At 44.3% G+C, this 27,515-nt stretch overlaps 1 protein-coding gene across 1 annotated transcript in view; it reads right to left on the bottom strand.

The window, feature by feature from the left end:
• Positions 1 to 27,515, bottom strand: part of LOC122796720 — a 284,514-nt gene that overhangs the window by 238,283 nt on the left and 18,716 nt on the right. The window contains exon 2 of the mRNA XM_044065419.1: positions 1,099 to 1,661. Within this exon, the coding sequence (XP_043921354.1) occupies positions 1,099 to 1,488 (390 nt within the window). The 5' untranslated portion in view covers positions 1,489 to 1,661. The remainder of the gene's footprint in view (positions 1 to 1,098; positions 1,662 to 27,515) is intronic.

Below are 27,515 nucleotides of genomic sequence, written 5' to 3'. Positions count from 1 at the left end.
TTTGGTTTGAATACCTACAAATGAGGTGCACCATTAACGGTTAGTGTAAACAGAGTGAGTGTCTATATGCAATGACACAGCATGCAAGTAATGCTTAGCGTCTGTTCTATAGTGTTGCCAACAAACCCGGCAGTCAGTTTAGTGGAGATGTGTGTCACCAATACAGTACTAAGAAAAAGTAGAGAAATACTACATCTTTGAATGCCTATATTTAGCAGTGAGTATTGCTGGACACACTGTGAGCTGTCATGATAATGCAGTGATGCACATTCATATGATGCATACTTGATTTCCAGTCATGGCACTTCCATTCACAAAACATGTCAGGTACAATTTGTTTAGCATGCAGTGCAAACATTTCAGCAAAGAAATGAAAATACCTCAAAGGTATCACATGGTCTTTTAAGTAATATGAGCAATTAGTAAACAAAACTGATGCCTTACACACTAAGTGCACTGAGGGTTTAACACATGTTTACAGACAAATATGGGAATACAATGTCATTATACTTACCTTTAACTGACGTTAGCAATCAGAGTGTTGGTGTTCTTCTCAATCTCAGCTTATCCTTTGATCAGTTCACCAGTGTTATACCACCACCATCAATGACAGTCAGTGGTCACATCTGAAGAGGTGATACCCTTCTGCATTAAGTTGTATGATTCAGTGGTGCAAGGTCAGCACTAGAGTACTTATCCACAGAGTCTTCAGCACCAATGCAATGACACTACATGAATCACTGGCACAGACAGTCACATCTGCATCACAGTCATGTCTGGAGCATAGTACAGAGTCCTACGGTGTTATGGTACCATTGCTGCTACAAATCAACAGTAATTTTGGAAACTCACATTAACACTCACAGTTACAACATCGCTGTGGTGGAACCACTGCTTTAGCAGTAATAAAGAGGACAGTAAGGTGCCCTAAGGAAAAGTACTGTGTACAACAGTGAGCTTGACTGTGTAAAGCAGTGGAAACACAAATGTTCTGACCATGGAGTACTGCAGAATAAGTGGAAACATGCATGGTAATCATCAATACGCTTAACCAATTATTACTACTGCTTTACATGGATAAGATAATGGGGTACTCACAGTGACATCACAGTCCACAGAAGTATGTGGCCTCTTTCTGTTAGCTGTAGAATCTGTCTCACAGTGTGATCTGGACCTTCTGTTTGATGATTGTTTATGCAAGAATTCTGTGACATGTGCGACATCTGGAATAGCCATACGCTTGAGCTTTAATGTTTTCCCAAACTTCATGCGAACCCGTAAAACGTTCTCAAACTGATCATCAGAGAAATGAGCAGAGCAAATATGAGGGGCAACTGCAGCAGTGTCATTCCATGTCCTTGTAGTCTTCACATAGTCCACCCACTTGCTGTACCTGACAGGTGATTTCTCACGACTGGGAAACTTGAATAATGCAATTCCATCACCTGGGATGTTACGGCAGTACCCAACAACACAGTAAAATACCATGTTTGTAGAATTAGGGCTGTATCAGTCATTTGTGGCTTATACCATGGAATATTTTCAGGACAACAGGAATGGTTCACTTCACTGAAAGACTGTGACTGTCTGCAGTGTCATGCTATAAGCAACAATGAGACATATGGACAGGTGTAATGGTTCTGCATGGTGCTATGTATACCCTGCAGTAACAAAGAACATAGGATTACCATAGTTAATCTGTTGATAAATACTGTGTTTACAACAAGAGTACCAAAAAAAGCATTCGTTGCTGTACCACACAAGTTACTTTAATTAAGGAGGTTTGATGTAGCACTGAAAACACTTACGTGGCTGATGATACATTTGTTTATTTATTTGTATTCATTTGTTTATTATAAAACTCCAGCTGGGTCATTTATGACCCCTTTACAGCAAAGGGCCAGGGAGAAAAGCTTCACATAGTAAATACATCAGTAAAGTACATGAATCACATAAATTAGTACAATACAACTATTTATAACAGTGACTAAACCCCAAAAGAACTACATTTCTATATACCACAAAACTTGGAAAAAAAAGTTAAAAGTTTGAAAAAGTACACTGGTTTTTACAGACTTGATGAAAGAGAAATGCCATCTAGCAGAGCAGAACCAAAATAACTAAACCAAACCACCACCTTGAAAGTCAAAGGAACCATCATCAGCTTAAGACAGAAAACATCACCACCAAACATACAAAACTTAATGGACTTCCAACGATACTGTCAGTAGAAAGTCATCAGTTTATCTAAAAATGTGGAATGCTGTAATCAAAAATAGTAACAATGATAACATTTCCTTAAAGTGTGATGGAAGCAGAGTAACAGAAATGTCAAAAGTCATATATTAATGTATACTATACAGTTTCTACAAAATAGCAGTAACTGCTGTAATAACCATATGGTTAATGCAACTGCAAACTGTGGTATTCTCGTTTGGCAGTTATGATTTTGTTACAACCTACTGTGTCAGAAAATCCAGTACCAATTCTAACAGTCAGCATACACACTGTCACCAATGAGGACAACCACATTTAGACCACCATGCATCCTACTGTATTAACAAACAGTTTCTATTGTTCACAGGTCCGTAAAGCTCTGCAGATATATCATAATGTATTTCTCTAAATACCTTCACTAGCTAGATAAACCCACAATTCCTGATTGCACACATTAACAGCAGCATCTCTATGACCTAGACCCACAAATCTAATGGTATTTTTGTCACACTGATTCATATAGGCTATTTTTTCACTGACCTAAGATGTCACTTCACTGGAATGAAATAGCAGTCTTCCTTAGAGATCAGACAAATGGCTTCAACTACAAAAAACACTAACATAAACATCCCCTGACACATGGAACCTTCTGGTGGGACAGTATGCATCAGTACATAAAATAATTTACTTACTTATTTTATTTTAGTTTAGTTTATGTTAGTTTACTGGGAAAGTCTGACTGGACAATTTGTCCTTTTTCATCAGAGGCCGGGGGAGAAAAGCTCCCCGACTACATACAGAGACAACATACACAGACAGAATACATAGTTTAATGCACAATAATAAGTACAACAGAGAACACAGTGTAGTACATAGCAAACATACTAGATGTAACGGGATTTAATACAGTGTAAAACATCTGTACAGTTCAGATTATAACAGTAATATTTCCAAATCATATATGTTAGCATACAGAGTAGAAAAACAGACGAGGTATAGAAATTTAAGTGAAGGTAGAATGGTGGCTGCACTAATTAGAGATATGTTAACTGTGGGTTAATAAGTGAGCCATCTAATTCTTAAATCAAGGTAGGAACAGGGATATATCCATGATTTTGTTAAGTGGGACTTTAGGCTTTTTTCTGAACCTTGTGGTGCAGGTAATAGATTTGCTTTCTAAGGGTAAGTTACTCCAGACTTTTGCTATATAACTTGAGTAGAGGGATTCTCCACCTATATTACTGGCTTTGGATATCTTCAGTAATGATTTATTGGTGAAGCTCAATTCACGATTGGCAATACAGGGTAATAAGAGGTTTTGAAGGGCAGGGTTTTTTTCTGGCTATTTGAGTATTTGATGGGCCATGGATAGTTAGTAGTATGCTAGGAGATTGGACAGTTCTAACTATGAGAGTTATCTTAGTGTTAGGCAATGATGTGATCTACAAGTTGATTCTGTGGCAAACGTAGCAATTTTATTGTAGCAGCTCTCCAGTTTACTTAAGTCTGTTTTCCTTAGATTGGTGAGAATTGGAGATGTGTAGGGCAGGGTGGAAACAAGGTGAGTTCTGGCTATGGTGGCTTTAGTGTTGTATGTTAAAAACTCTGTTTCTGTATAGGGTGCCAAGTTTTTTTTTACAGACTTTCTTTATTGTCTGAGCTATGTGGATATCAAGTTTCAGATTACTATCAATGATCACACCAAGAAGTTTAGTGTGGCTTACTGGAGACATAATTGTATTGCTTGAAGATGAGATATTGAAGGAGAGGGTAGTGTTAGTGTCAGAGGATCTTATGGATAGAAAAAGAATAAGCTTAGTCTTATGGAGTTAAGAATAAGCTAAGCATTGGCTAGCCAGGATTCTACTGCTAAGAAACACTGATGTGTTATATGCTGAAGTTGCTGTAATGTTGGTGCAGTGCAGATTAAAGTAGAATCGCCAGCACACTGGATGAGGGATGCATGCAGTAGAAGTATGAAGGTTGTTAGTAAATAGTGTGAAGGGGAGAGGATTAAGGATGGAGCCCTGAGGGACTCCAAGAGTGACTGATTTTAGAGGTTAGAGATTTTGCTGCCATTTTACAGCCTGCTGGCATTCAGCAAGAATCCTGGAATCAAGCCAGTGCAGAATGGCTGTGTTTGAGTTTAGAGAGTAATTAGGAGTTTGTTGTGAGAGACAGTGTCGAAAGATCAAGAAATATAGAGGATCCCAGGCTACCACTATTTCTGTGCTTGTTGACAATGTTAGTGAAGGACATCAGAGCAGAAATAGTGCTGTGTTTAGGTTGTAATCCATTCAGAGTGTCATACAGAAGGTTGTTAGTTAACAGGTAGTTTAGTAGTTGAGAGTGGATACATCACTCTAAAATTTTTGATAGTGGTGATAACATTATGGGACAATAGTTGGACAACTTTGTTGAGTTTCCACCTTTGAGTATGGGATAATGTGTGTTATTTTCCAGATGGCTGGTACATTGTCCTCGGAGATAGACCCACTGATGAAGATTGATACTGGACAGAAGGTTGCGCCAGCTAAGATTTTATGATGCTCTGCAGGTAGTTGGTGAGCTGCAAGGATTGTAGGCTTGAGCTTTTTTAGATATTTTTTTACGATATCTGTAGTGACTGGTTTGAAAGAGAAGTTATTGCCGTCCTGATTTTTTATTATGGGAGGTGATAGAGGAGAAGAGCTGCTGTTATTTGCAAGGGCAAAGATGGATTCTGTGAAATACTTATTACATTGAGCTGCTATGCTGTCTTTAGCATTGATGATTGATGGGAAGGGTGTGCTAGCTTGCCCTGGCTGAAGGATATTTTTTATTGCTGACCAGAATTGTTGTGGTTTATTCTGGAGGTGGTTTGGCTAGTACTATAATAGTTAATTTTATCTAGTCTAATTTGCTTTTTGGCTTTGTTCCTTAGTTCTAAGTATGTCTGCTTACTGGCTGTTGTTTTGTTAGTGTGCCATGCCATCCAAGCCTTTTCTCTAGTTTTTAATAGATGTCTTGTCTTACCAAAGAAGAATGGCAGCACCAGGTTCTATGTGGACTACAGGAAATTAAAAAGTCACATAGTCAGATGCTTACACCACGCCTAGGACAGATGAGGCCCTACAGCAGCTCAGTGGGGCTAAGTATCTTACCACCATCGATCTTACCAAGCGTTACTGGCAGGTGCCCTTGACCTCCAGTGCTAGAGAGAGGTCAGTCTTTGTGACTCTTTTTGGCTTGTATGAGTTCACAAGGATACCCTTTGGGATGAAGAATACCCCAGCAACTTTCCAGAGGCTGGTAAAACATATCCTAGCAGGAGGGTTTGCCCTTACGTACCCAGATGATATTGCCATCTACAGCCACTCCTGGCAAGAGCTCCTTCAACATGTCATGATGGGCAAACTACAGAGTACAGGGATGACCATTAAGCCGTACAAATGTCAGGTGGGTATGGCAGAGGTCTCCTACCAGGAACACAGAGTAGGAAGTGGTAAGATCAGGCCAGAACCTGCTAAAGTGGAAGCCATTCAGGCACAGCCTGCACCTGTTACCAAAAAGCAGATGAGGACATTCTTAGGGACAGCAGGGTACTACAGAAAGTTTGTCCCCAGTTATAGTACTATAGCTGTTCCCCTCAAAGACCTGACAAGAAAAAACAATCCAGACAAGGTAGTGTGGACCCTAGCATGTGAGCAGGCATTACAGAAGCTTAAAGAATCTTTGGGAGGACCCCCCTGTTAGCCAGTCCAGAGTACAGCAAAGAATTTGTTGTGCAGGTGGATGCTTCGAACCATGGGGTTTGGCTGTACTAAGCCAGATTTCTTCAGAGGGAAAAGAGCATCCAGTGATTTATCTCAGTCATAGGCTTCAACCCAGGGAGGAATGCTATGCAGCTGTAGAAAAGGAATGTCTAGCCTTAGTGTGGGCACTGCAGAAACGTCAGCCTTATCTTTATGGAAGAAAATTCACTGTAGTTACAGATCACAATCCCCTAACATGGTTACACCGAGTCAGCCAGCAAAATGCCAAGTTGCTAAGATGGAGCTTAGGGTTGCAAGCATATATGTCAGTGCCACACCACAGTGGGGTTAGCAACGCCAACGCAGATGGACTCTCAAGACAGGGAATGGGGTAAGGTATATTCAGATACACCTAACCCTCTCAATCAATGTTTCTCAAGGGTCACTTGAAAAACTAGTTTGAGTTCTCCAGGGGAAGATATGTGAAGGCTGCCAGCCTAGCTAGATAGAATTTTGTAGATAATTCTAGGTCATTGTAAATATGAATATAATCCACAGTTTTATCCTCTTAAAATGTAAGAAAACGGTGTTAAATGCTGAAGTTCAAAAATGTAACCACAGTGCACTCTGCTGGAATAAAGCTGATAAGTCAAGCATTGTATGACTGATCTCAAAGCTCAGAGACATAATGTCTGGACTGAGGAATTCCTTCTATTGTTTTGAGACCAGAGTTAATTGCTAGATTTTACATATATAATGTGTTTTATTGCTGTAATTTCCTGGCCAGGTGCAAGATCAAAGAAATGTTAAAACTCTTGAGTTTCTGTTAGCCTAGGAACCAGAGAAGAATGATGTAATCTAAAATGAATCAGCAGTGATGTATTATTTTTAAGACTTTCTCAGAGAGACAGAGAATCAGAGCATTTTGGCATTTGTCTTCAGAACTGAACACTCACCAGTACTCTGCCTCTGCCCTATATGTAAGTTTATTTAGAACTGTGATTGCTCTTTGTTAGATAAGAGTTTAGTCAAATTTAGTCTAGCTGTTTTCTATATTTATGTTAGACTATTCTACAGTATTTTAAGCATTTTCCTGTGATTTCTGAACTCTTGACTAGCACTGTGTTGCATTGAGAAGGTTTGTCTTGTTTTTATTATTTATTATTAAATATTTTTATCAATTGTGGTTATTTTGTGTAGAGATAATTTAAGCTGTAGAGTACGTTGCAATTATATAGTGATAATGTACAAAGCCACTCCAAATAAGCCTTGCTGTTAGTCACTCTTACTAATTGGATAATAATATTGCAGAGTAATAATTGGACACTCTTTGGTAAACGCCTTTTTAGTAGCTGATAAGAGTAGCTGGTGGCAGTGATTACTACCTTATAGTCTGGCAGGAGGGGGCATAGCTGGAGAACCTGTGTCACCCTTCCACAGGAGTGTCTGTGTGTTTGTATATAAACCAAATCTCAAAGTGTGTGTGTGTGTGTGTGTCTCAGCTACTTGGCAGGGACACGAAGCACTGGTTGGACAGAGAGGGCTCTGGAGGTTTTAGCTTGACTACTTGGCTGAGATCTGTAACCTATAGCTGTACCAGTGGGAAGTCTTACTGGGGATCTGGAGAGAAAGGGAGAAACCAGCCGGAGATTGACTGTGATCTCTGTGTGCTCTTACGGGAAATTGTACTTAACTGTGTGAGCATTTGTTATCATTACTAATGTGGATGCCCCTCACTGGTGTTAGTGGTGAAGATTGAGGCTCCTTGATTACTGTGCCAGTGCACGGGTGTCACAGGGCTAACATGTTTTTGGTACAAAGTGTTCTTTGATTTAAGTTATACTGGCAGATATGTGTATAGATAAAATGGGGGTGGAGGGTTAAAGAGTTACAATAGTGAGTTGAACCTGGGTTTAGTTTGAGGTATATGGGGATTTAATGTATTTTAAAGTTACTGTTGTTTGGGTTTGGTTTGAGGTGTACAGTTAGGTTTGAGAGTCCTGTTAGAATGTTTAATGTGTTGCAAGAATTTCTGGTTTTGGGGAAAAAGTACTGTTGGGTTGTGATTTACTTATTTGGTGTTATTTGAGGTACTGATGAATTCAGTATGAGTGGTTGAGTATGTTTTAGATTGTATTATGAGTGATTATTGGTTAATTAGTGCTAATTGGGTACTGGTGTGTGACTGAGTAATAAGCAATTGTGGGTGTTGTTAGGTCAAGGTAAATGTGGATGATGTGGAGTGGGAAGTGGGGGTAGGGTAGGGGAGACAAGTGAGCCTGAACAGACTGAGGAAGAATGAAGGGGGACGAATCAAATTCAAGGCACGCACGAGACCAAACCCTATCAGCCACAGAGAAATGACAAGGGATCTGACATGCTAAATAAATTACTTCCGCCTCTTTTTAAATAGGAAGTCATGGGAGTTTTGGTTCCTAAACAAATGGGATTCTAATTTCAGGAATGGATATTCAGAAATTATACCATGTTAGATATGTTCAATACTTGGATTCCACAACAATATTTTAGTATATCCATATGTATTTATACTTCTCATTATACAATGAAAAGCCGATTATGAACTTAGGGTTTCAAAAACAATAAAAAATAGAAACAAACAACCACTAAGAGGTTCAACAATGTTATGAAGTTTAGAAGCAACCAGCACTTCTGTATTGAAATTATCACTAATATACTTCCATTTATGACCCTGATAATATACAGACTATTGCAGACAAAATGTTTTCCAACTTCACAACCCACCCCTTACTAATCTTTACTCCTTCTAGATCATTCTTGATAAAGTCTTTTCCACTCTTTCCAAAATTAAAACTGGTTAGTTCCATGGGTGTTGACAAAATGCATGAATGTCTGCTGAGAAGCACCAACTCTGCCATAGTAACCCCCCAGTCAAAACTTCATCTCAAATCTCTTCACTGGTTACATGCCGAATATGTGGAGAAATCTGATGCGGTGTCCTTGTACAGAGGTGGTCCTTGTATTGACTCTGGGAATTGCAGCTCGATTTTTGTCACTATTACTATTTGCAACACTATGGACTATATTACAGCTGATCTAATAAGCAATGGTATATGTTCATAGGTTCATACTAGGCTATCTGCCCTAGGGCATTTATAAGCCTAGCCAGAATGTGTTTGGCTTTCGCCACCCATTTTAAATTTATTTTGCTATGCCCTTTTTCGAGGTTAGTATACTGTGCCTCTGTCTAACAGTGACACAGAAGTGATACCCGGGGTAAATCTACGATCTCCCATCCACTCATCAAGATTCCTCTTGAAGAGAGTCAATGAGGGACTCTGCCTAACCTGGACTGGGATTTTATTCCAGAGTGAAGGGAGCCTCTGGGTTATGAATCTGTCCCTCCAGCATGTCCTATTTATTTCAGCTGAGGTTCAAGTCTCTCGAGCGCGTAGCTCGATGGGATTTGGATTTTCTGAGGTGCAGCATGTCCATTAATTCCGGGTTGGACATGGCTTTATACGTCAGGCACAGATTGCCACTGAACAGGCGGTATGCCACTGAGTAGAGCTGGAGTTTCTTTAACCGGGCAGCATATGGCATCTGTTTGAGCCCTTTGATCCTCTTGGTGAGGTACTTTTGGGGTCTTTCCAGTTGCTGCAGGTGTCTGGTAAGATACATCCCAAAAGGGCATTGTACTCAATTATGGGCCTGATGAGGGATGAGTAAAGAGGCATGATGATCTCCCCTGATCTAGATGTGAATCCCTTCATGATTAGGTGGGCTATATAAAATGTTTTTCTAACCACTTTGGCCACGTGGTTGTCAAATGAGAGATTGCTATCAACTTGGGTCCCCAGGTCCCTAATTACTTCTTCTGTACTTAATGGATTACCACCTATGTGGTAATTTGTGGGCACTTTGTTTTTGCCAAAGGGGATGACTATACACTTTTGGCATTTAGCTTGAGGCCATGGCTCTGGCACCAGTTGTCTGTTTCTATGAGGCCCTTTTGGAGGATGCTTGTGTCAGCTGGAGAGTCGATTATGGTGCCCAGTTTGCAGTCATCTGCGAACTTGGTCAGCCACAGTCCTTCCGTGTTGGCCTGTACCTCTGAGAAATATATACCGAACAAGAGAGGTCCCAGGACTGAGCCTTGTGGGACACCACTTGTAACTGGTTTGGAGTCTGACATGGCTCCAGCAATTCTAACCATGTGGGTTCTGTCCTTGAGCCAGTTTGCAATCCATCTAGTGACACAGGGGTTTATATTTAAGCTGGTGAGCTTATCTATAATGCCCGAGTGGGGTATTGTATCGAATGCTTTTGTGAGGTCTAGGTAGGCTGTGTGGACCACCTTCCCCTCGTCAATGGCCTTGGTGACTGTTTCAAAGAAATCAACCAGGTTTAAGAGGCAGGATCTGCCCTTAACAAAGCCAAATTGGGTAGGATCCAGTGTCTGTAGGTCCTCAATATCTTTATTTATGAGGTCCATGATGATCCTTTCCATAGCTTTGCAGACCAAGCTAGTCAGGCTTATGGGGCGATAGTTTCCAGGATCCGTTGAGGCGCCACCTTTATGGAGAGGGACCACTGTGGATGTACGCCACTCTTTGGGCACATATCCTGTAGTAAGGCTGAGATTGAACAGTAGTTTTATGTTTGGGTTTAGCTCTTCTTGAAGTTCATGTAGGACGCAGCCCGGGACACCGTCTGGTCCCATTGATGCTGTGTTTTTTTGCTTTGGAGAGGGCGGCTCTTACCTGAGCATCTGAGATGTCAGGGGGGCAGCACTCTGCTGGGATAGATATTTGGCCTTTTGGTGGGGAGAAGTTTGTGCTGAACCTGTCAGCTAGGATGTTGGCAATGTCTGTGGGTTCGTGTATTTTTGTCATTTTGGACTAATTCTGAGCATATCTGGGAATTACCACCCAGGTTCCTAACATAACTAAAGAAAGCCTTGTGATTATCCTTAGTGTCCTGTGCAATTTTTCTCTCGAAGCTGGCCTTAGACAATTTTATGAGTGCCCGTAGTTTTTTGCTAATACTGATCAGTGATGCCTTCCCTTTTTGGGATTCTGCTCTATCATTTAGTAGCTTCCTCCTTCTATTGTATAGTTTGTTTATGGCTGGGATCCACCAGACAGGACGTCTGCCTTTCGAGGATTGTGTCTTGGTTTTATTTGGGATTGCATGATCCATGCATTCCTGAAGGTGTTCATAGAATGCGTTTATAAAGGATTCTGTGGTCTGGGCCATATTTTCCACAGGCCCGGGGGCTTTGAAGGATTCCACCTCGGTTTTGAGGAGTGTGAAATTTGCTTTAGAGAAGTTTTTCACTGTGGTTTTCTGGGCAGGGGGTGGGGTCGGGATGTGAATATCCAGTGAGATTAGTTTATGGTCTGATCTTACCAGTGAGGGATACACTTCTGGTCTGGAGCATAGAGTCCCCATGTTGATGATGATCAGGTCCAGTATGTTTTCCCCACTTGTGGGAGTGGTAACAAGTTGTTCCATAGCATTTGACTTTATAAATTCTAGGAACCTTTGGGCTAGGGTGTTGGAGCTAGAGTAATGCTCCCAGTCTATGTTTGGGTAGTTGAAGTCACCCAATATAATGGTGTTTGGAGAGACCTTCATATTTTCCAGTGTTCTCAGGAAGGCCAAGTGGGGTTCCTGGGTTTGGGAGGGTGGTCTGTAGCAGGCTATAAACTGGAAGGCAGTTTTACCCACTGTTAGTTGCACATGGATAGTCTCTGATGCTTCGTGCTTTGCCACCAACCTGGAGGTGTGGGTATCTTTTATGAATATCGATACTCCCTCCTTTTGTGGTTCGGTCCAAGTTATGGGGCGAAAAGCATGGTATGAGGTATAACCTGGTAGTACTGGGGTGCTCTCGGAGCCCTGAACCAGGTTTCTGTTACTGCACAGATATCCATGTTCTCCATGCTAAGGAGAGTTTCGAAAGTGCATCTTGAGGTTTAGACTTCTGGCGTTGAGTAGCATTACTCTTAGTTTCTTATCCCTGGTGATACCTATGGAGGTGGGTTTGTCTTTTGAGCCTTGCCTAAAAAGGCACTATGGGGTAGCAAGAGCCTTTGCCAATATCTGAAAGTCCATGGGTGACAGGTGCAAGCCGTCCCTAGCGAAGCATCGTGGCTTGTCGAGCATATCATCCCAAGCTGACAGGCATTGGATCCCCTTTGAATGACACCAGTACTTAAGCCAATTGTTGAAATTGATCATCTTGTCTTCATATTGTGGCATCATTCTTGGTGAGGGTAAGATGCTACTCAAGGTCAGGGTCATACCGACCTGGGCTACATGCTCAGAGAGCTCCTCTATGTCTCTTTTCATGTAGTCCAGGGAGGTACGTCTCAGGTCATTCACACCAGCATGGACAATGACTGAGTCATATTTGTACTTGCCTTGGAGTGACCTGAGTGCTTGTGTTATGTGGCGGATCCTAGCGCCCAACAGGCTGCTCACCATGACCCTCTCCTTGTTCAGCCTGGTGAGCGGGACGTCAGTGTGCCTGACGATAGAGTCACCTATTACAAGTGTATCAGGTGTGTTGTTTAGTCTTAAGGGCTGTGACTGTTCGGCACACTGGCTTTGTGAGATATGTGTTGCACGTGTTTTGTTTTGGGGTAGCGGTTGCTTCGGTGTCTGCTTTGGAGGTCTCTGCTGCTTAGGCAGATCTTTATTTAGAGCTTCCGAGTATGTTTTTGTGTGGTTATGTGTTTGGTTTGCTGTCGTGGTAGGTCTATGTGAGACTGGAATTGTAGTGAGTGTGGTTTCCTTCTCCTCCTGACTAGTTATGCCAGTACTGAGTTGAGAGAGCTTAGCCTCCAGTTTGGCTATATGGTTGCATCTCTCACATGTGTTGGAATTTGTTGGGAGGAGGAGAGGGTTGTCTGTGTACATGAGGCAGTTGTAACATTGCCTCAAGATTCCCAGATTCACCAGCTGGACCGGAGAGGAGATTGACAACTGACCTTTGGACATGCTAGAATAATATTGGGAATTCCTTTATAATTGAAAACAAGGGCCAGTGGGGAGTGAGGGTGTAGTGCTTTTAATTTTTAGTGCTGACTTATATAATTGCTTTAATGAGCAAGTGCCAGGTAACTTAAGTGCAATGTGTTACAGGTAACTTAAATGCAAAAACGACAAACAGTAACTTTCTTTTAAGTGAAACAAGGAAATAAGTACAGTAAGCAATGCAGATATCACTAGTGATCCACAGAAGCGCTGAGAAGCCGTATTAGGTGGAATTAGCTGCCCAGGAAATAACAAGCAAACAAACAACAAGCATATAAACAAAGCTAGATTCAGCAGGCCTGGATCTAGTCTATGCTACAACAAACAAGGTGTACAAATTTCAGTAAGATACAGTTCAAATATTCAGGCACTATAAACCTTTAACCAGAAATTCCCAGCTCAGAAGGGCAGAGTCCAGCCTCTTCTCCCACAAGAGTGCAGACCACGAACCTTCTTAATGTAAAATAACTGGCCTGAAGCCCAAGTGCTTAAACCAGAACTAATACACTTTAAGAATAACAGACACTGGGCTCTCAATCAGCAGTTCCCAACTTAGAAGGATGAAAGCTACCTGTCCTGCCACCACAGTGCATGCCACAAACCTTCCTAATGTAAAACAACTGGTCTGAAGCCCAAGTGCTTAATCCAAAAGACTTAGAATGATAGCTACACTTTAATCAAGTTACTACCAAGCAGTAATAAATACAATTGAATACTTTAGAGAATGCCTGGATTAGTGCTCAAGTTACACAAACAAAGCTAGATCCAGCAGGCCCGAATCCAGTCTATGCCACAGCAAACAAGGCGCACCAACTTCAGTAAGAAGCAGTTCAGATATGCATGCACTATAAATTACCTGGGTAAACAGCAGTTTGACTTTGTAAAAGGTAGATCACGACTACTTCTACTTGGTGGAGTTCTTCAAAAGGGTTATCAAGGGTATGGATAAAAGGCATAAAGTCCTTGCTGCCTATCTGTACCTTTCCAAGACCTTTGTCACTATTTCTCCATGCTGGGATTCTAGACAAACTCTCCCCACTTACCATTAATCCATAAATGGTTTGCAGGAGAGGTAATCTGTTATCTAACAGAGTCCATAATGTTAACGTCAGTGGTAATTGCTCTAGACAGAAAAACATCACCAACTGTGCCCCACAGAGCACTATCCTGGGTTCCATTTTCTTTGGTATATTACTTTTCTAATGTGAAAACCAATAAACCAGGATTGCTGACCATTGCCAATTAGGGAAACTTATTAAATCCCATTCTGAAACTCAGATTCTCCTGTGAGAACTGGATCAAACAAATCTATGGACTTTTGCAGCATAGCTGGCTTTGTTAAATCTAATACTACCACCATAATACCATATGATAACATTCCAATTAAATCCGATAAGAGTCATCAGTGACTTGGGCACCCATATTGTTACAAGCATCTTTGACAACTTTCTCTCTGTTGTGATTAGCAAATCCTTTTAACTTGCAAAACTCATCCTTCTCTGCATCTTCTCAATGTCCAAAGTTACTGCAGTCTGAATATATTCCTCCCTTATTACATCTAACACTGAATATAATACATTTACCTTACTAAGCACCTAAACCAACTCAACAGAGCTCAATGTTTCCTCACCAAAAAGATTTCAGGTCCCACTACCCTGAGCTACTCTTGATAGCCTAAAAGCATAAACCCTGTATGGAGTTGTTGTACAGGCTCATAAGAAAAAGTGATCTCTGTTTATTCTTCTCTGATATGAATGATCCAGCATTTTTTGAATTTCCTCACTCATACAGAACCATTGATACACCCACTATAGAGAAAAAAAAAAACTCTAGCGCTACAAATCCACCAACACAGGTCACAATTAGAACCCAAGCAGGCATATCCCTAGTTTGGGGAACATTGCGTTTACATATCAAGTACTGCAGTTCTCAATCTTTAAAACTAGTCTGGAAAAGTGGATTGTGACTGCAAATTTTCACCTTGGATATGTAGGGAAAATCTAACTAAATTGGTCACCCACCATTGTTTGATGAGGTGATTGAGCTTCTTGATGATCTTCTTTGTTACCTCAGTAATGCCCTACAAAATGGAAACTGAAGATATTTTAAGCACAGAACATGCAATGAACAAATTGACAGTATTATACATAGTACACAAATGAAATGCAGGTTATGGTGTTGTGGCCAAAATGAAACTCCATGAAAATACAAAAGTTACATGCCTATGATAGAGCTGGTAGAATCTTGTTAGTATGCTAAAATAGTTAAACTGGTCACTGAAGTTACCTCTTCTTTTTGCATCTTTAAGAATCTACTGCAAGCTCGAGCACCTCCTCTTGTTCCCATCATGAAGTGGTGCGCGCGTGCACACACACACACACACACACACACACACACACACACACACACACACACACACACACACACACACACACACACACACACACACTCACACTCACACACACTCTCTTTGCAGAAAGTTTGGCAACTGCAAATAACTGTTGCAAGGATCTAATATTTCTATTAGCTATACTTTCATCACTAGCTTCAGAAATTTCCATTTGTAATAACCTATATACAGTTAAGTAGCAGAGAATATCTTTCAACAAGAATAAACTGATGATCTCTGGTGTCTCCTCCAAGATGACACAAAGCTGATAATTTCTTGGGAGACAGGTGAGCAGGAATATTACAGTGCACAGACAATGATCAACTACATAGTACAGTTGTGTACCCACCATAAATGTAGATGTTCGAGTGTATTCACTGTTGCAGTCATTACAATTGGGTTATCCTGCAGGCAGGCTACCCACAGTCGGCCTGAGTTCCAAAGTCTAGGTCCGGCGTTGGTTGCTGTCACCTCTTCCCTGACGTCAGTGCGCCAGAGGTATAAAAGATGCAGCCGACGCCATTTTCTTAAGTTTTTCTTGCCCCAGATGTCAGGTGCCCCTAAAATGGTAGGCTCACTAATGCCAAAAAACATGCATAACCAAAAAACAACTTTTCCTTCATCTACAAGCAAATACACCACATAGGTTGCATAAAATAGAGAAGTACAGATAAGTCCCAGCAAGGAAAAGGGGGATGGAGGGAGGGTAACCTGGACTGCAACAGTGAATACACTCGAACATCTACATTTATGGTAGGTACACAACTGTACTATGTTCATCGTGTTTCACTGTTGCAGTCATTACAATTGGGTTGAATCCCAAAGCTATGGTTGGGAGGCTGGTGCTAAATAGGATTAGGAGAGGCTATCAGGCCCTGCAGAACTGCAGTGGCAAAGCCTGCCCTGGATTTAGAATAGAGAGGTAAGTGATAGTGCTTTGTAAAAGTATGCACTGAACTCCAGGTTGCAGCCTCTGAGATGTCTTTGGTTGGTACTCCTCTGAGGAAGGCTGCTGAAGTGGCTGCTGCTCTGGTGGAATGTGGCCTAATGTCCTTAGGCATTGATTTGCCATGCTGTGAATAGCAGAAAAGAATGCAGTGGCCTATCCACTTTGAAATTGTCTGCTTTGAGATAGGCTTTCCTTGTGATCCTGCAGCATATGCTACGAGAAGTTGTTCAGTTTTTCTGAAAGTGTTGGTTCTATCCAAGTAGAAGCGTAGCTGTCTGTGAATGTCCAAAGAATGCAGAAGTCTCTCACCCGTATTCTGTGGATTTGGGTAAAAAGTTGGCAAGTGAATTGTTTGGTTAAGGGCCACACTGGTCACTACCTTAGGCATAAATGTAGGGTTTGTCCTCAGAGAAACCCTGTCTGGATGGAAAATGATAAAAGGTTCCACAGCCATGAGTGCCTGTAACTCTGAGACTCGTTTAGCGGAGGTTATTGCTAGGAGCAGAGCTGTTTTCCAGGATAATAATTTTATATCAGCTGCAGAGGCTGGCTCAGAGGGAGGCAGTGTAAGTTTTTCCAAGACATAGTTGAGGTCCCATGTAGGTATTGGTGCTTTCCTTGGGGGGGGGTCTTATGTTTTTGGCCCCTCTGAGGTACTGCCTTAGTAATGGATGGTGGTTCTGTATTGTAATGAGCAGAAATGGCAGAGGCATGAATTTTAATGGATGAAAAGGAAAGGCCTTTATCCAGCATCTCAGTTAAGTATTGGAAAATTTGAGGAATATTTGGAACAATCGTGTCAATACCTTGTGCCTGGTTTCAAGCACAGAATCTCTTCCATTTTTCTGCATAAGATTTTCTGGTGCTAGGCCTCCTGGCCTCCAAAATAACATCTATAACTGCTTTAGAAAGAGGTTACTTCTCGAATGACTACATTATCCGCCATGCTGCCAGGTTTAGGGTCCTGAGTTGGCTGTGCAGTATCTGACTGTCTTGTTGAGTCAATAAGTGAGGAATCTGAGGTAGTGTCCAAGCTGGGCATTGGGACAAGCTCTTTAGGATTGGGTACCAGTGCTGGCAGGGCCAGTCTGGGGCAATCAGAATCATTTTTGGCTTCTCTTGTCTGACCTTGAGGAGTACCTTGGGGAGGAGAGGCAGAGGAGGAAAGGCATATACTGTTAGGTTTTTCCAGCTGAAAGACAGAGCATCCACTTTCCATGCTTGCTTGTGATAAGTCCTTGTGCAGAATCTTTGTAGTTGGCAATTGTGAGGAGAGGAAAATAGGTCTATGTCCGGGCATCCCCAGTTCCTTGTTATCATGCTAAGGACTTGTGGATCCAATTTCCACTCGTGGGGAGCCATTAGGTTTCTGCCTGATTCGTCTGCCAGAGTATTTATCCTTCCTGGCAGGAATTGTGCTTGCAGCTGTACTTGGTAAGTCAATGCTGTGTCACATAAGTTCATGGCTAGCCTGCAGAGGGGGTAGGAATGTGTGCCCCCTTTTTTATGTACCACATGACTGTGGTATTGTCCGTCTACATCAGTAGTTGTCCTGGATGAAGTAGATCCTTGAAGGCTGTCAGGGCATTTTGAACTGCTAGCATCTCTTTTTGATTGATATGTAGATGCATTTGACTTGTGGACCATGTGCCCTGAATACATCTTCCTGCCATATGGGCCCCCCAGGCATAATCTGATGCATCTGTTGTCAATGTCTGCCTTGCTGTGGGTAAGATGAATGGCTGTCCCGTGTTGTGGTGACAGGCTTTTGCCCACCATCGAAACTCCTGTTGCAGGCAGGGAATGAGGGTAATTAGAAGTTATGTACTCACCATAACGTTCCATCTGAGTAGGTAGTTCATTTGTCTGCAACCTGTGGGTTACGGATCCGATATCGGATCCGAGCTGGCAACTTGTTTCAAGCTAATGGATCCGAGCTCCTAGCCCCTCCCTTCACCCATAATCCCCTGCTAACCCTCCATGACCTCAGATCGAGTTTGCCTCTCCATATATATCCAACAAAGGATATCTAAAAAACTAATAGATCCAAAGAAGGTCAGGGGGAAGGAGGGGGGGGGATGGTTGCAGACAAATGAACTACCTACTCAGATGAAACGTTATGGTGAGTACATAACTTCTAAATCTGAAGTAGGAATGTTCATTTGTCTGCAACCTGTGGGACAGAGTCCCCAGCTACCTGCACCCTGGGTGGCCATCATGGAAGGATATTATGAAGCACCGCAGAGCCAAAGGATGCTCTCCCTCTAGAAAGCAGGTCTAGCTTGTAGTGGTTGATAAAGGTATGAGATGAAGCCCAAGTGGCTGCAGAACAAATATCATCCAAAGGAACTCTAGACTTGAAAGCCGCAGAAGTAGAAATGGAGTGAGTGGAATGAGCACGAACTCCTTCTGGTGCGGGTCTACCTGAGGCTTGATAAGCTAGCAGGATACATTGGGAAATCCAGCGAGATAAAGATACTTTAGAGATAGCTTTCCCCAAGTTAAATTTGGCAAAGGAAACGAACAGCTGGTCGGATTGTCTATGGCCAGCCGTCCTATGGGTATAAAAACGAAGCTGCCTATGAACATCCAATGAGTGCAGCTTGTATTCACCCTTATTTTGATATTTAGGGAAGAAAACCAGTAATGGATTGGTTTATGTTGGTTTCTGATGCCATCTTGGGAAGAAAGGAGGGATTGATCCTGAGGTACACTCTATCAGGGTGAAAAATCAGGTACGGAGGTTTTACAGAAAGAGCCTGAAGTTCCGACACTCTTTTCGCTGAAGTAATGGCTACAAGGAATGCCGTTTTCCATGACAAGAATTTGAGGTCCACTGAAGCAGCGGGTTCAAAGGGTGGAGCAGTCAAGGCTTGAAGAACTAAAGTAAGATCCCATGGGGGTACGGCTTCTTTTACAGGAGGTCTAAGTAAAACGGTACCCTTGAGAAAGGTTTTACACAATTTGGCTGACATCATGGGTCCTGTATTATGTCCCACATGATAATGAGAAATGGCTGCCAATTGCACTTTGACAGTTGAACAACTAGCACCCTCTTGAAAGAGTTCAGTTAGGAAGTCTAAAATGGATGGAAGAGGAGCCGTAAAGGGATCTAGCTCTCGGTGCTCCGCCCAGATGGAAAAACGTTTCCATTTGCTGTGATATACCTTCCTGGTGGAGGGCTTATGTGCTGCCACGAGGATGGCTTTGACTTGTGAAGAGATACCTGGAGTCCTAACTAGGAGTGGAACTGGAGCAACCAAGCTGTCAGTTTCAGATTGTCCAGGTTTGGAGTTGGCAAGTCCGATGGATGGGAGATGAGATCCGGGATGGGATCTAGAATCCAAGGGTGATTCACATGGTGAGACCACAGGTAAGGGAACCAAATTTGTCGAGGCCAGAATGGGGCAATGAGAATCATTTTGCTCCCCAACCGCGAGGCTTTCTGTAACAGTTGTATCATCACTGGAAGAGGAGGATAGGCATAGAGTAGACCGGGTGGCCAAGCATGCACCAGAGCATCTCTTGGAGATTCCCCTGGTGGGGGGATTAGAGCGAAGAAATTGTCGCATTTGGCGTTTGATGGAGATGCAAAAAGATCGCAGCAGGGTTGCCCCATGTTGCGAATATCTGCTTCGCTACTAGAGGATTGAGAGACCACTTAGGGGTAAGAAGGGTGTGGCTGAGCTTGTCCGCTAGGATGTTGGTCCTCCCGGAATGTGCGTTGCAATCAGAAAGCGGTTGGTGGAGATCGCCCATTCCCACACTCTCATGGCTTCGCGGCAAAGAGGATAAGATCTGGTTCCCCCGTTTGTTGATATACCAGACCACTGACATGTTGTCCGAGTGAATTGCAATCGTTTCTACGGGGAGGAAGCTCTGAAGTGCTTGCAACGCTAACAGCACCGCCCTCATCTCCAGAACGTTGATATGCAGGGAGGTCTCTGTATCGTTCCACGTGCCTTGGACTGTCCTGCCTGAGTAATGCCCCCCCCACCCGAGGCGGGAAGCGTCCATGGTCACCGTGGCGATGGGGGGAGAGGTGCAGAAGGGTCGGCCCGTATGGAAGTTTGATGCTTGGAGCCACCATAGTAACGCCCTTCTGCAAGCCTTGCTGATAGCAATGGGATGGTGGAGAGGGAGGGATAGGAAGGACCATTGCACTAACAGAGTCCACTGCAGGACTCGCATGTTCAAACGGGCGCATGGAAGGAGTGTAATCGCTGCTGCCATGGAGCCTAGTGCCCTCAGGATCAATTCCGCTGGTGAAGCCTCTGAAAGAAGGATAGCCCGCACATGAAGTTGAAGATTTCTGATTCTCTCCACAGTTAGGAAGGCTCGCAAATCTCTGGTGTTTATTCTGGCACCTATAAATTCTATGATCTGTGTTGGAGCCAGTAGGGATTTGCCGACATTGATAGTAATGCCTAGTTGTGGGGCTAGATGGAGAAAGAAGTCTCTGGCTGAGCAAAGTAGATGCCTTGTTGGTGCGGTCAGGAGCCAGTCGTCCAGGTACGGGAAGACCTGAATTCCCTGGAGTCTCAGGTGGGCCGCAATCACTGCTAACACTTTGGTGAACACCCAGGGGGCTGTGGTGAGGCCAAAGGGAAGGACCCTGAACTGGTAGTGACTGGCTCCCAGCCAGAAGCGAAGGAACCTCCTGGATTGTTTGTCTATTAAGATGTGGTAACACGCATCCTTGAGGTCTATAGAGCACATCCAATCGTTCTCCCTCAGAAGGGGGAGGATAGATTGAAGAGTGACCATTCGGAATTTTTCCTTGGTTACTGACAGGTTCAAGCGGGAAAGGTTTAGGATGGGTCTCAGATCCCCAGTCTTTTTTGGCACCAAAAAGAACCTGGAGTAGAACCCTAATCCGAGCTGGTCTTGGGGGATGGGCTGGATGGCTCTTTTTCTTAGCAGCTGCTGTATTTCTGCGGCTGCAGCCTCCCTGTGATCGGGTGGTACATCGGGGAGGTTCTTGGATTGGGGGACATGGAGAATTGGTATTTTGTACCCTCTGGATATGATGCGAAGCACCCAGCAGTCTGTTGTGATGGACTCCCATGCCGCTAGATGCTTCGAAAAATGCCCCCCGACTGCCTCCAGAGTGGAGCAGCCGGGCAACCCCTCAGGGTTGCTGCGCGGGCCATTCAGAGAAAGGTTCTCTGGACCCGAAATTTCTCGGAGCCCCTCTGCCCCTAGGGCGACGTCCTCCCTGTCCACCTCTGCCACGGTAGGACTGGTTGTCCGGAGCTGGTTGGGAATGTTGTGATTTTCGAACCACATCTTCTTCTGACCCTTTGGTTCCTTGAAAAGGACCGCTGGGGAGCAGAGAAGCGGACGACGGCAGACAACGTCTTCCCGTCCTTCTCGCTCTGGACAAGCGTCTCGCGAACTGTTTTGCCAAAAAGGGCAGAACCATCAAAGGGGGCGTTCACGAAGGACGCTTTAAAGGGCTCCGTAAAGTCGCAATGACGGAGCCAGGCCTGACGTCTCATGACTAGGCCTGCTCCGCTGGCCCTAGCGGCTCCCTCTGTGGCGTGGGACAATAGCCGCATAGAGGTGTTTGAAATAGATCTCAGAGTGGCCATTCGGTGGAGTACAATTGTTTATCCTCCTCCGACATGGACTCGGGGGGGATGCAGCGTATTCTTTGATAAGATCCCGCTGCATTCTGATGACATGTGCCATATAGTTCAGAGACCTTACTGAGAAGGTCGCTGAACTAAAGACTCGCTTCCCTAAGCGATCCATCAAACGGGACTCTTTGCTCGGTGGATGGACTGAGGGACTCTCCTGAGCCAATTCCCTCTTTGTGGCTGCCGTCAACATGGCATCTACAGGGGGGCCCTTACTCCAATGAGACTGGTCTGAGGGGGGGGCTAAGAATCCTACCGGTCATTTGGGTATTGGCTCCACGGTGTCCGGATCCTTCCATGCCCTGGTGGTAATAAGGTCCACCAGGGGATCGGCTGGAGGGGACACCCAGGAGGTGGACGGGCCTGCCTCGAATGCCTCCAGAAACACGGACTCGTCAGAGGAAGACTTGGGGGCAGACCACCCACCTCTGATTCTTAGCATCTCCATGATGTCTCCAAAGGAGACATCCTCAGGGGGTGATCTTGGGGTGCCTTCCCCTTCCTCCAAGTCCGTGTCCTCGGTTAAGGACTCAGGGGAGTCCACGTGCCTTCTTTTGCACTTATGCTTGTGGGGAGCTTCCTCGGGGGGACTGTCCGAGGAGGCCTCGCCAGAAACATCCTGTTCCAATGGAACTATCTGTGCCATCGAAGCAGGCTGTCCCTTTGGCCGGGTGATGGAAGCCTGGCCCAGCAGAGAGGGAGTGCAGGGAGGAGTCGATGCAAGGACTGAGGGTCCGGATGCTCTCAACAGAGCCCTCTCCACAACATCGAATGCCGAGGGAGAGCCACTCTCCAATGGATCCGAAAGTCGGCTCCCACTCGGATCTGATGAAGGGATTGGAGCTGGCGCCGAGACAGTCGGATCCGAGGGACCAGTGTGCTCCGACCTGGACGGAGCTGAAGGCACACTGAATCCCCCGGATCCGAAGCTCAGACCACGGCTCCGAGAGGTCGGATCCGACAGACTCGAGGGTAGGGTCGGATCCGAAGTACCAAGTACTGTCGGCGCCGACCCACCCCCGGCTCCAAGGCTGCTCGGCTCCGAGCCCTCCGAACCCGGGTAGCGGGTTGGAGAAGGAGCAATTGGGTGGAAAAAAGTTGTCGAGCTCCCCCCCCTGAGGGGGGGGGGAGGCAAGAGCACTCCCATCTGCAGCTGGGCCTGGATGAACCTTCGCATCATCCGGTCCAAGTCTGCATCAGATAAACTAAATGTAGATCTCGAAGAGGCCACCGAGGCAGGCCTGGAATGCCGCCTCGATGACCTCGACGGAGATCGGGTCTCCTCCTCCTCGGGCCCCGGGGAGAAAGAAGGGGATCGGAGCCGAGGAGGAGGAGACCTAGAAGCAATGGAGGGAGAAGCCCGCTTAGCTGGCGGGGCCGAAACGGAGGTCTCGGCCCGCCGCTTGTGGTGCTTCTCCCTCTTTCTCCCTCCTGGCCTCCCTGTCCTCCGACACTTTAGAGGGAGTTTGAGTCCCAGTCGGAGGCAGGGGGGCAGGAGTGGCAACCATCACAGGCTGTGATGGAGTCACAGGAGTAGTAGAAGTAGCGGAGGCCGAAGCTGAATCCGGGGGTAGAAGTCCCGCCAGGACCAGCTTCGACCTCCGTTCTTTCAGTGCCCTGGGGTTGAACGCTGCACAGATAGTACAGCCCGAGGTGAGGTGTTCAACCCCAAGGCACGAGCACCGAGTGTGGCCATCAGCCGGGGAGAGCTTATGGCCACACTCAGTACATTTAGAAAATATGGCTTTTGGGGCCTCAGCCATTCCCTTTTTTTTTTTTTTTAAACTAAAAAAGAAAAACAACTACACACACAGGCCCCAAAAGACACACAACAAACACTCACACACTAGCGACCAGCAAAGGGAGGGTATTAATAAAAAATTTAAGGAACCTAACACAGACACACTATATAATATTACTTTAAACAAAAAAAATATTTCCTGACAAGAAATAATTCAAAAAGTTAACTTTTTTTTACTTATCTGACGGAGCTCAAAAGGATCCAGCCATCACAAGAGTGGCAAACTAGATCTGGGGTCATGGAGGGTTAGCAGGGGATTATGGGTGAAGGGAGGGGCTTGGAGCTCGGATCCATTAGCTTGAAACAAGTTGCCAGCTCGGATCCGATATCGGATCCGTAACCCACAGGTTGCAGACAAATGAACATTCCTACTTCAGATTTATTGTTTCCAGGCTGTGGCGATGTTGAGTCCAAACACTTTTTAGATACCATTGAAGTTTCTTCATATGCAGTCTTGCATATGGAATTAGCAGAATGCAGGATGCCAAGAAGCACAATGCCTGCAGAAGTTTTCTTGCAGATAACTGGGTCTTTGTTGCCAACATTTTGAAATAAGTAGTCAGTTGTCTGTGTTTGTCTGGCGTGAGATAAGCCATCTGGGCAGTTGTATTTAAGCTTGCACCCAGGAATATTATCTCTTGAGAGGGTACGAGTTTTGATTTCTTTTCGTTTACTGTGTACCCTAGGCCTGCTAGTAATGTTTTTACAAACACCAGATGCTGTAGTAGAGTGTCCTTGTTCTCTGCTTGAATAAGGCAGTCATCCAAGTAAGGGTATATTTGAATTCCTCTTTGTCTGCAAAAAGCAATTACTGGTGCCAGGCACTTTGTGAAGACCCTGGGCGCAGTAGATAAGCCAAAGGGCAGTGCAGAGAATTGGTAATGCATTGAGCCAGCTATAAATCTGAGGTATCTTCTGCATGATTGTCTGATTGGGATATGCAGGTATGCCCAGCATGGGCAGAAGCTGCTGCAGAGTTAACATTTTGAATTTTGGAATGTCCAGGAATGTGTTCAGGATAGATAGGTCCAGTATTGGTCTCCAGGTTTTGTCCTTTCTGGGCACCAAGAATAGCCTTGAGTAAAATCCTTGCCCCTGCTCTTGCTGTGATACTTACTGAATGGTCCTAATGTCCATGAGGGATGAAACTTGTTTTTGTGCCTCTGCCCATTAATTGCGTGGCAGGTCTGGCATATCGTTTGGCCTTGGCAGGGTGTGAAAATGGAACCTGCAGCCCTGGGATACAATATTTAAGACCCATTTGTCCTGGGTGATCATATGCCAATTTTGAGCAAAAAGTGCTAGTTTTCCCCCCAAAGGAGCTGCCAGAAGATAAGTGCTCGGTGCTGGCAGGGGAAAGTCATTGAGACTGTTTTCTGTATGGCTGTGATTTTTCTTCTCCGCTTTTGGAGGTTGAAGCACCCCATTGTTTAGGCCTGTATGAGCCTTGGGGCTGTGATCTGTCTCTGGGGTGTCTGTATCTACCTCTTTGTGGCCTGTCTGACACTGGAAAGGACCAGTTCTTGCTAAATCTGGAAGGCTGTACCTGTAAGAAATCCTTGACTGTTTGCATAGATGTAGCTTTGTCCTCCATTTTCTTCAAAACCTCTTCTGCTTTAACACCAAACAAGGTATCATGTTGTAATGGAGCATCTAACAATTTTGCTTTAACATGATCGGGCAGATTCTGTTCTTTTAACCAAGCATGTCTCCTAATGACAGACCCTGTAACAGCAGCCCTGCAAGAGGCCTCTAGAGAATCAAAACCACATTGCAAAGTATGCTTTCCTACTTGTTCAGCTGCATGCAATAAATCCTGCATTTCTTTGTTTTCTGCACATTCCGAATTTGTCAACATTTTTTGTTTAAGCAGTGACATTAGATATTGCTGATATTTAAGCATATGAAATTGACAATTTAAAGCTCTTACAGCCAAGGTAGCAGAATTATAAATCTTTTTCCCCCATCTGTCCAGGGCCCTTGAATCCCCATCAGAGGGTATAGGGTTTTTTGTAGTGGACGCCTTGACCCCTTTGGGACCCTGAGAGATTGTTTCTGGGTCTGCAGCAGGGTTTTTATAAAGAAATTTATGTGAATCAGGAACCCTGTAGTATCTGTCTGGCTTAACAGGATCTGCTGGCAAAGAGTCAGGAGACAGTCCAGACTCTGAAAATACATCATCCACAATGTCTAAAACAGAAGGAATAGCAAGGGGCCTGTTCTGAGGTAATAAAAGGAAGTCTCTTAGCCTTTTCTTGGATTCTGAGTAATCTTGGCTCTCCCAGTGGAAATGCTCCCTCATAGTATGAAGTGTTTCCCCAAAAGAATAATCCTCAGGAGGGGAGGCTGAAGGAATAGATTCTTCAGCATCAGAATCCTCATAGGGAGGAAGAGAATATTCCTGGTCAGAAGAGGAATCAGAGGAAATGGAAACCTGATCTGAAGAGGAAATGGAAACTTGATCTGAAGAGGCATATTCTATCTGTTGCCTAGGCCTCTTATCAGGAGGGGGATGGGAACCCCCGATCAAAGTAATTAGGTCTTCGGCCATTTTAAGCATCTGTTTTTTAGGCATGGAGGCCTGTCCAGGAGAATGCTGTACTTATTTCTTTGTCTTTAGAGCTGCTTTAGACTTTGTCTTTGAAGCTGAAGTTGGTTTGACATATAACTGTGTAGGTGTGAAAACACCCTCAGAAGCCGATGCCTGCTCAGCGGCTCCGGACCCATCTGAGGGAATAGTTTCAGAGTGTCCAATACCTTGAGTTTCCAGCGGCCTAGTCGGCTCCACGTGGGAGTCGGAAGCAGCCTGTGGCTCTGAGGTAGCGGGCATCAGGGGCTGCGAAAGCGCCTCACTGAAAACCGGCGAACCAGCGACAGGCCTAGTGGAAGCCTCGTCGTCCGTTTTGGACCTCGGGTGCCTGTCCTTTTCTTTGCACTTTTTATAAACTCCAGTAGTCGGTTGCTCTGACGGCATTATATAGTTAAATCTTCTGCCAAAATAATGAAATGCAAAATCGTTCCGACGCTTAATAGTGTGTTGGTTAAATCTAGCACAAAACTGACAACTAGCAATGTCGTGGTCAGGGCCTAGGCAAGGAATACAGCAAGAATGAAAATCCTTATGAGGTATTTGCTTCCCAAAAGAAAATACAATTATTAACTTTTTCTGACATCGGTTTGGAGCAAGAAAAAAGTTTCCCCAATGGGGTACTTAGCTTTAATGAAGACTTCGGATCTGAAATTCGAATTTGAAAATCTCAGGAGTCGGCCGACCGGCACTTGCAAACTGCTTTTGCTTCAGGCACCGCGCGGCAAGAAAGACTGAAGAAAATGGCGTCGGCTGCATCTTTTATACCCCTGGCACACTGATGTCAGGGAGGAGGCGACAGCAACCGACGCCGGACCTAGACTTTGGAACTCAGGCCGACTGCGGGTAGCCTGCCAGCAGGATAACCCAATTGTAATGACTGCAACAGTGAAACACGATGAACATTTATAGTTATGGAAAGTACACAACTTTTGTACCAGAGTTGATCCAGCATGTAGACTAACAGTTGGACAGAGTTCCTAGTAGAAGATCCATACAGAATGGTAGCCCCAGATGAAGCACATGCTCTTGCAGAATGGGCTGTAGGTTTAAATGGCAAAGATCTTTGATAGTACATGATACAGTCAGACAGACTGCACAATGTGAGTTTTGTAGCCACCCCCCCCAAATTTTGTTTCGAGTAAAGGACAAAAATAACTGTTGATCTTGCCC

Source organism: Protopterus annectens, chromosome 3.part0 (genome assembly GCF_019279795.1).
Source record: "Protopterus annectens isolate FY-2018-M chromosome 3.part0, PAN1.0, whole genome shotgun sequence".
Lineage (NCBI taxonomy): Eukaryota > Metazoa > Chordata > Ceratodontiformes > Protopteridae > Protopterus > Protopterus annectens.
The sequence above is the reverse complement of the archived record's forward strand: the minus strand, read 5'-3'. Positions and strand labels throughout refer to the sequence as shown.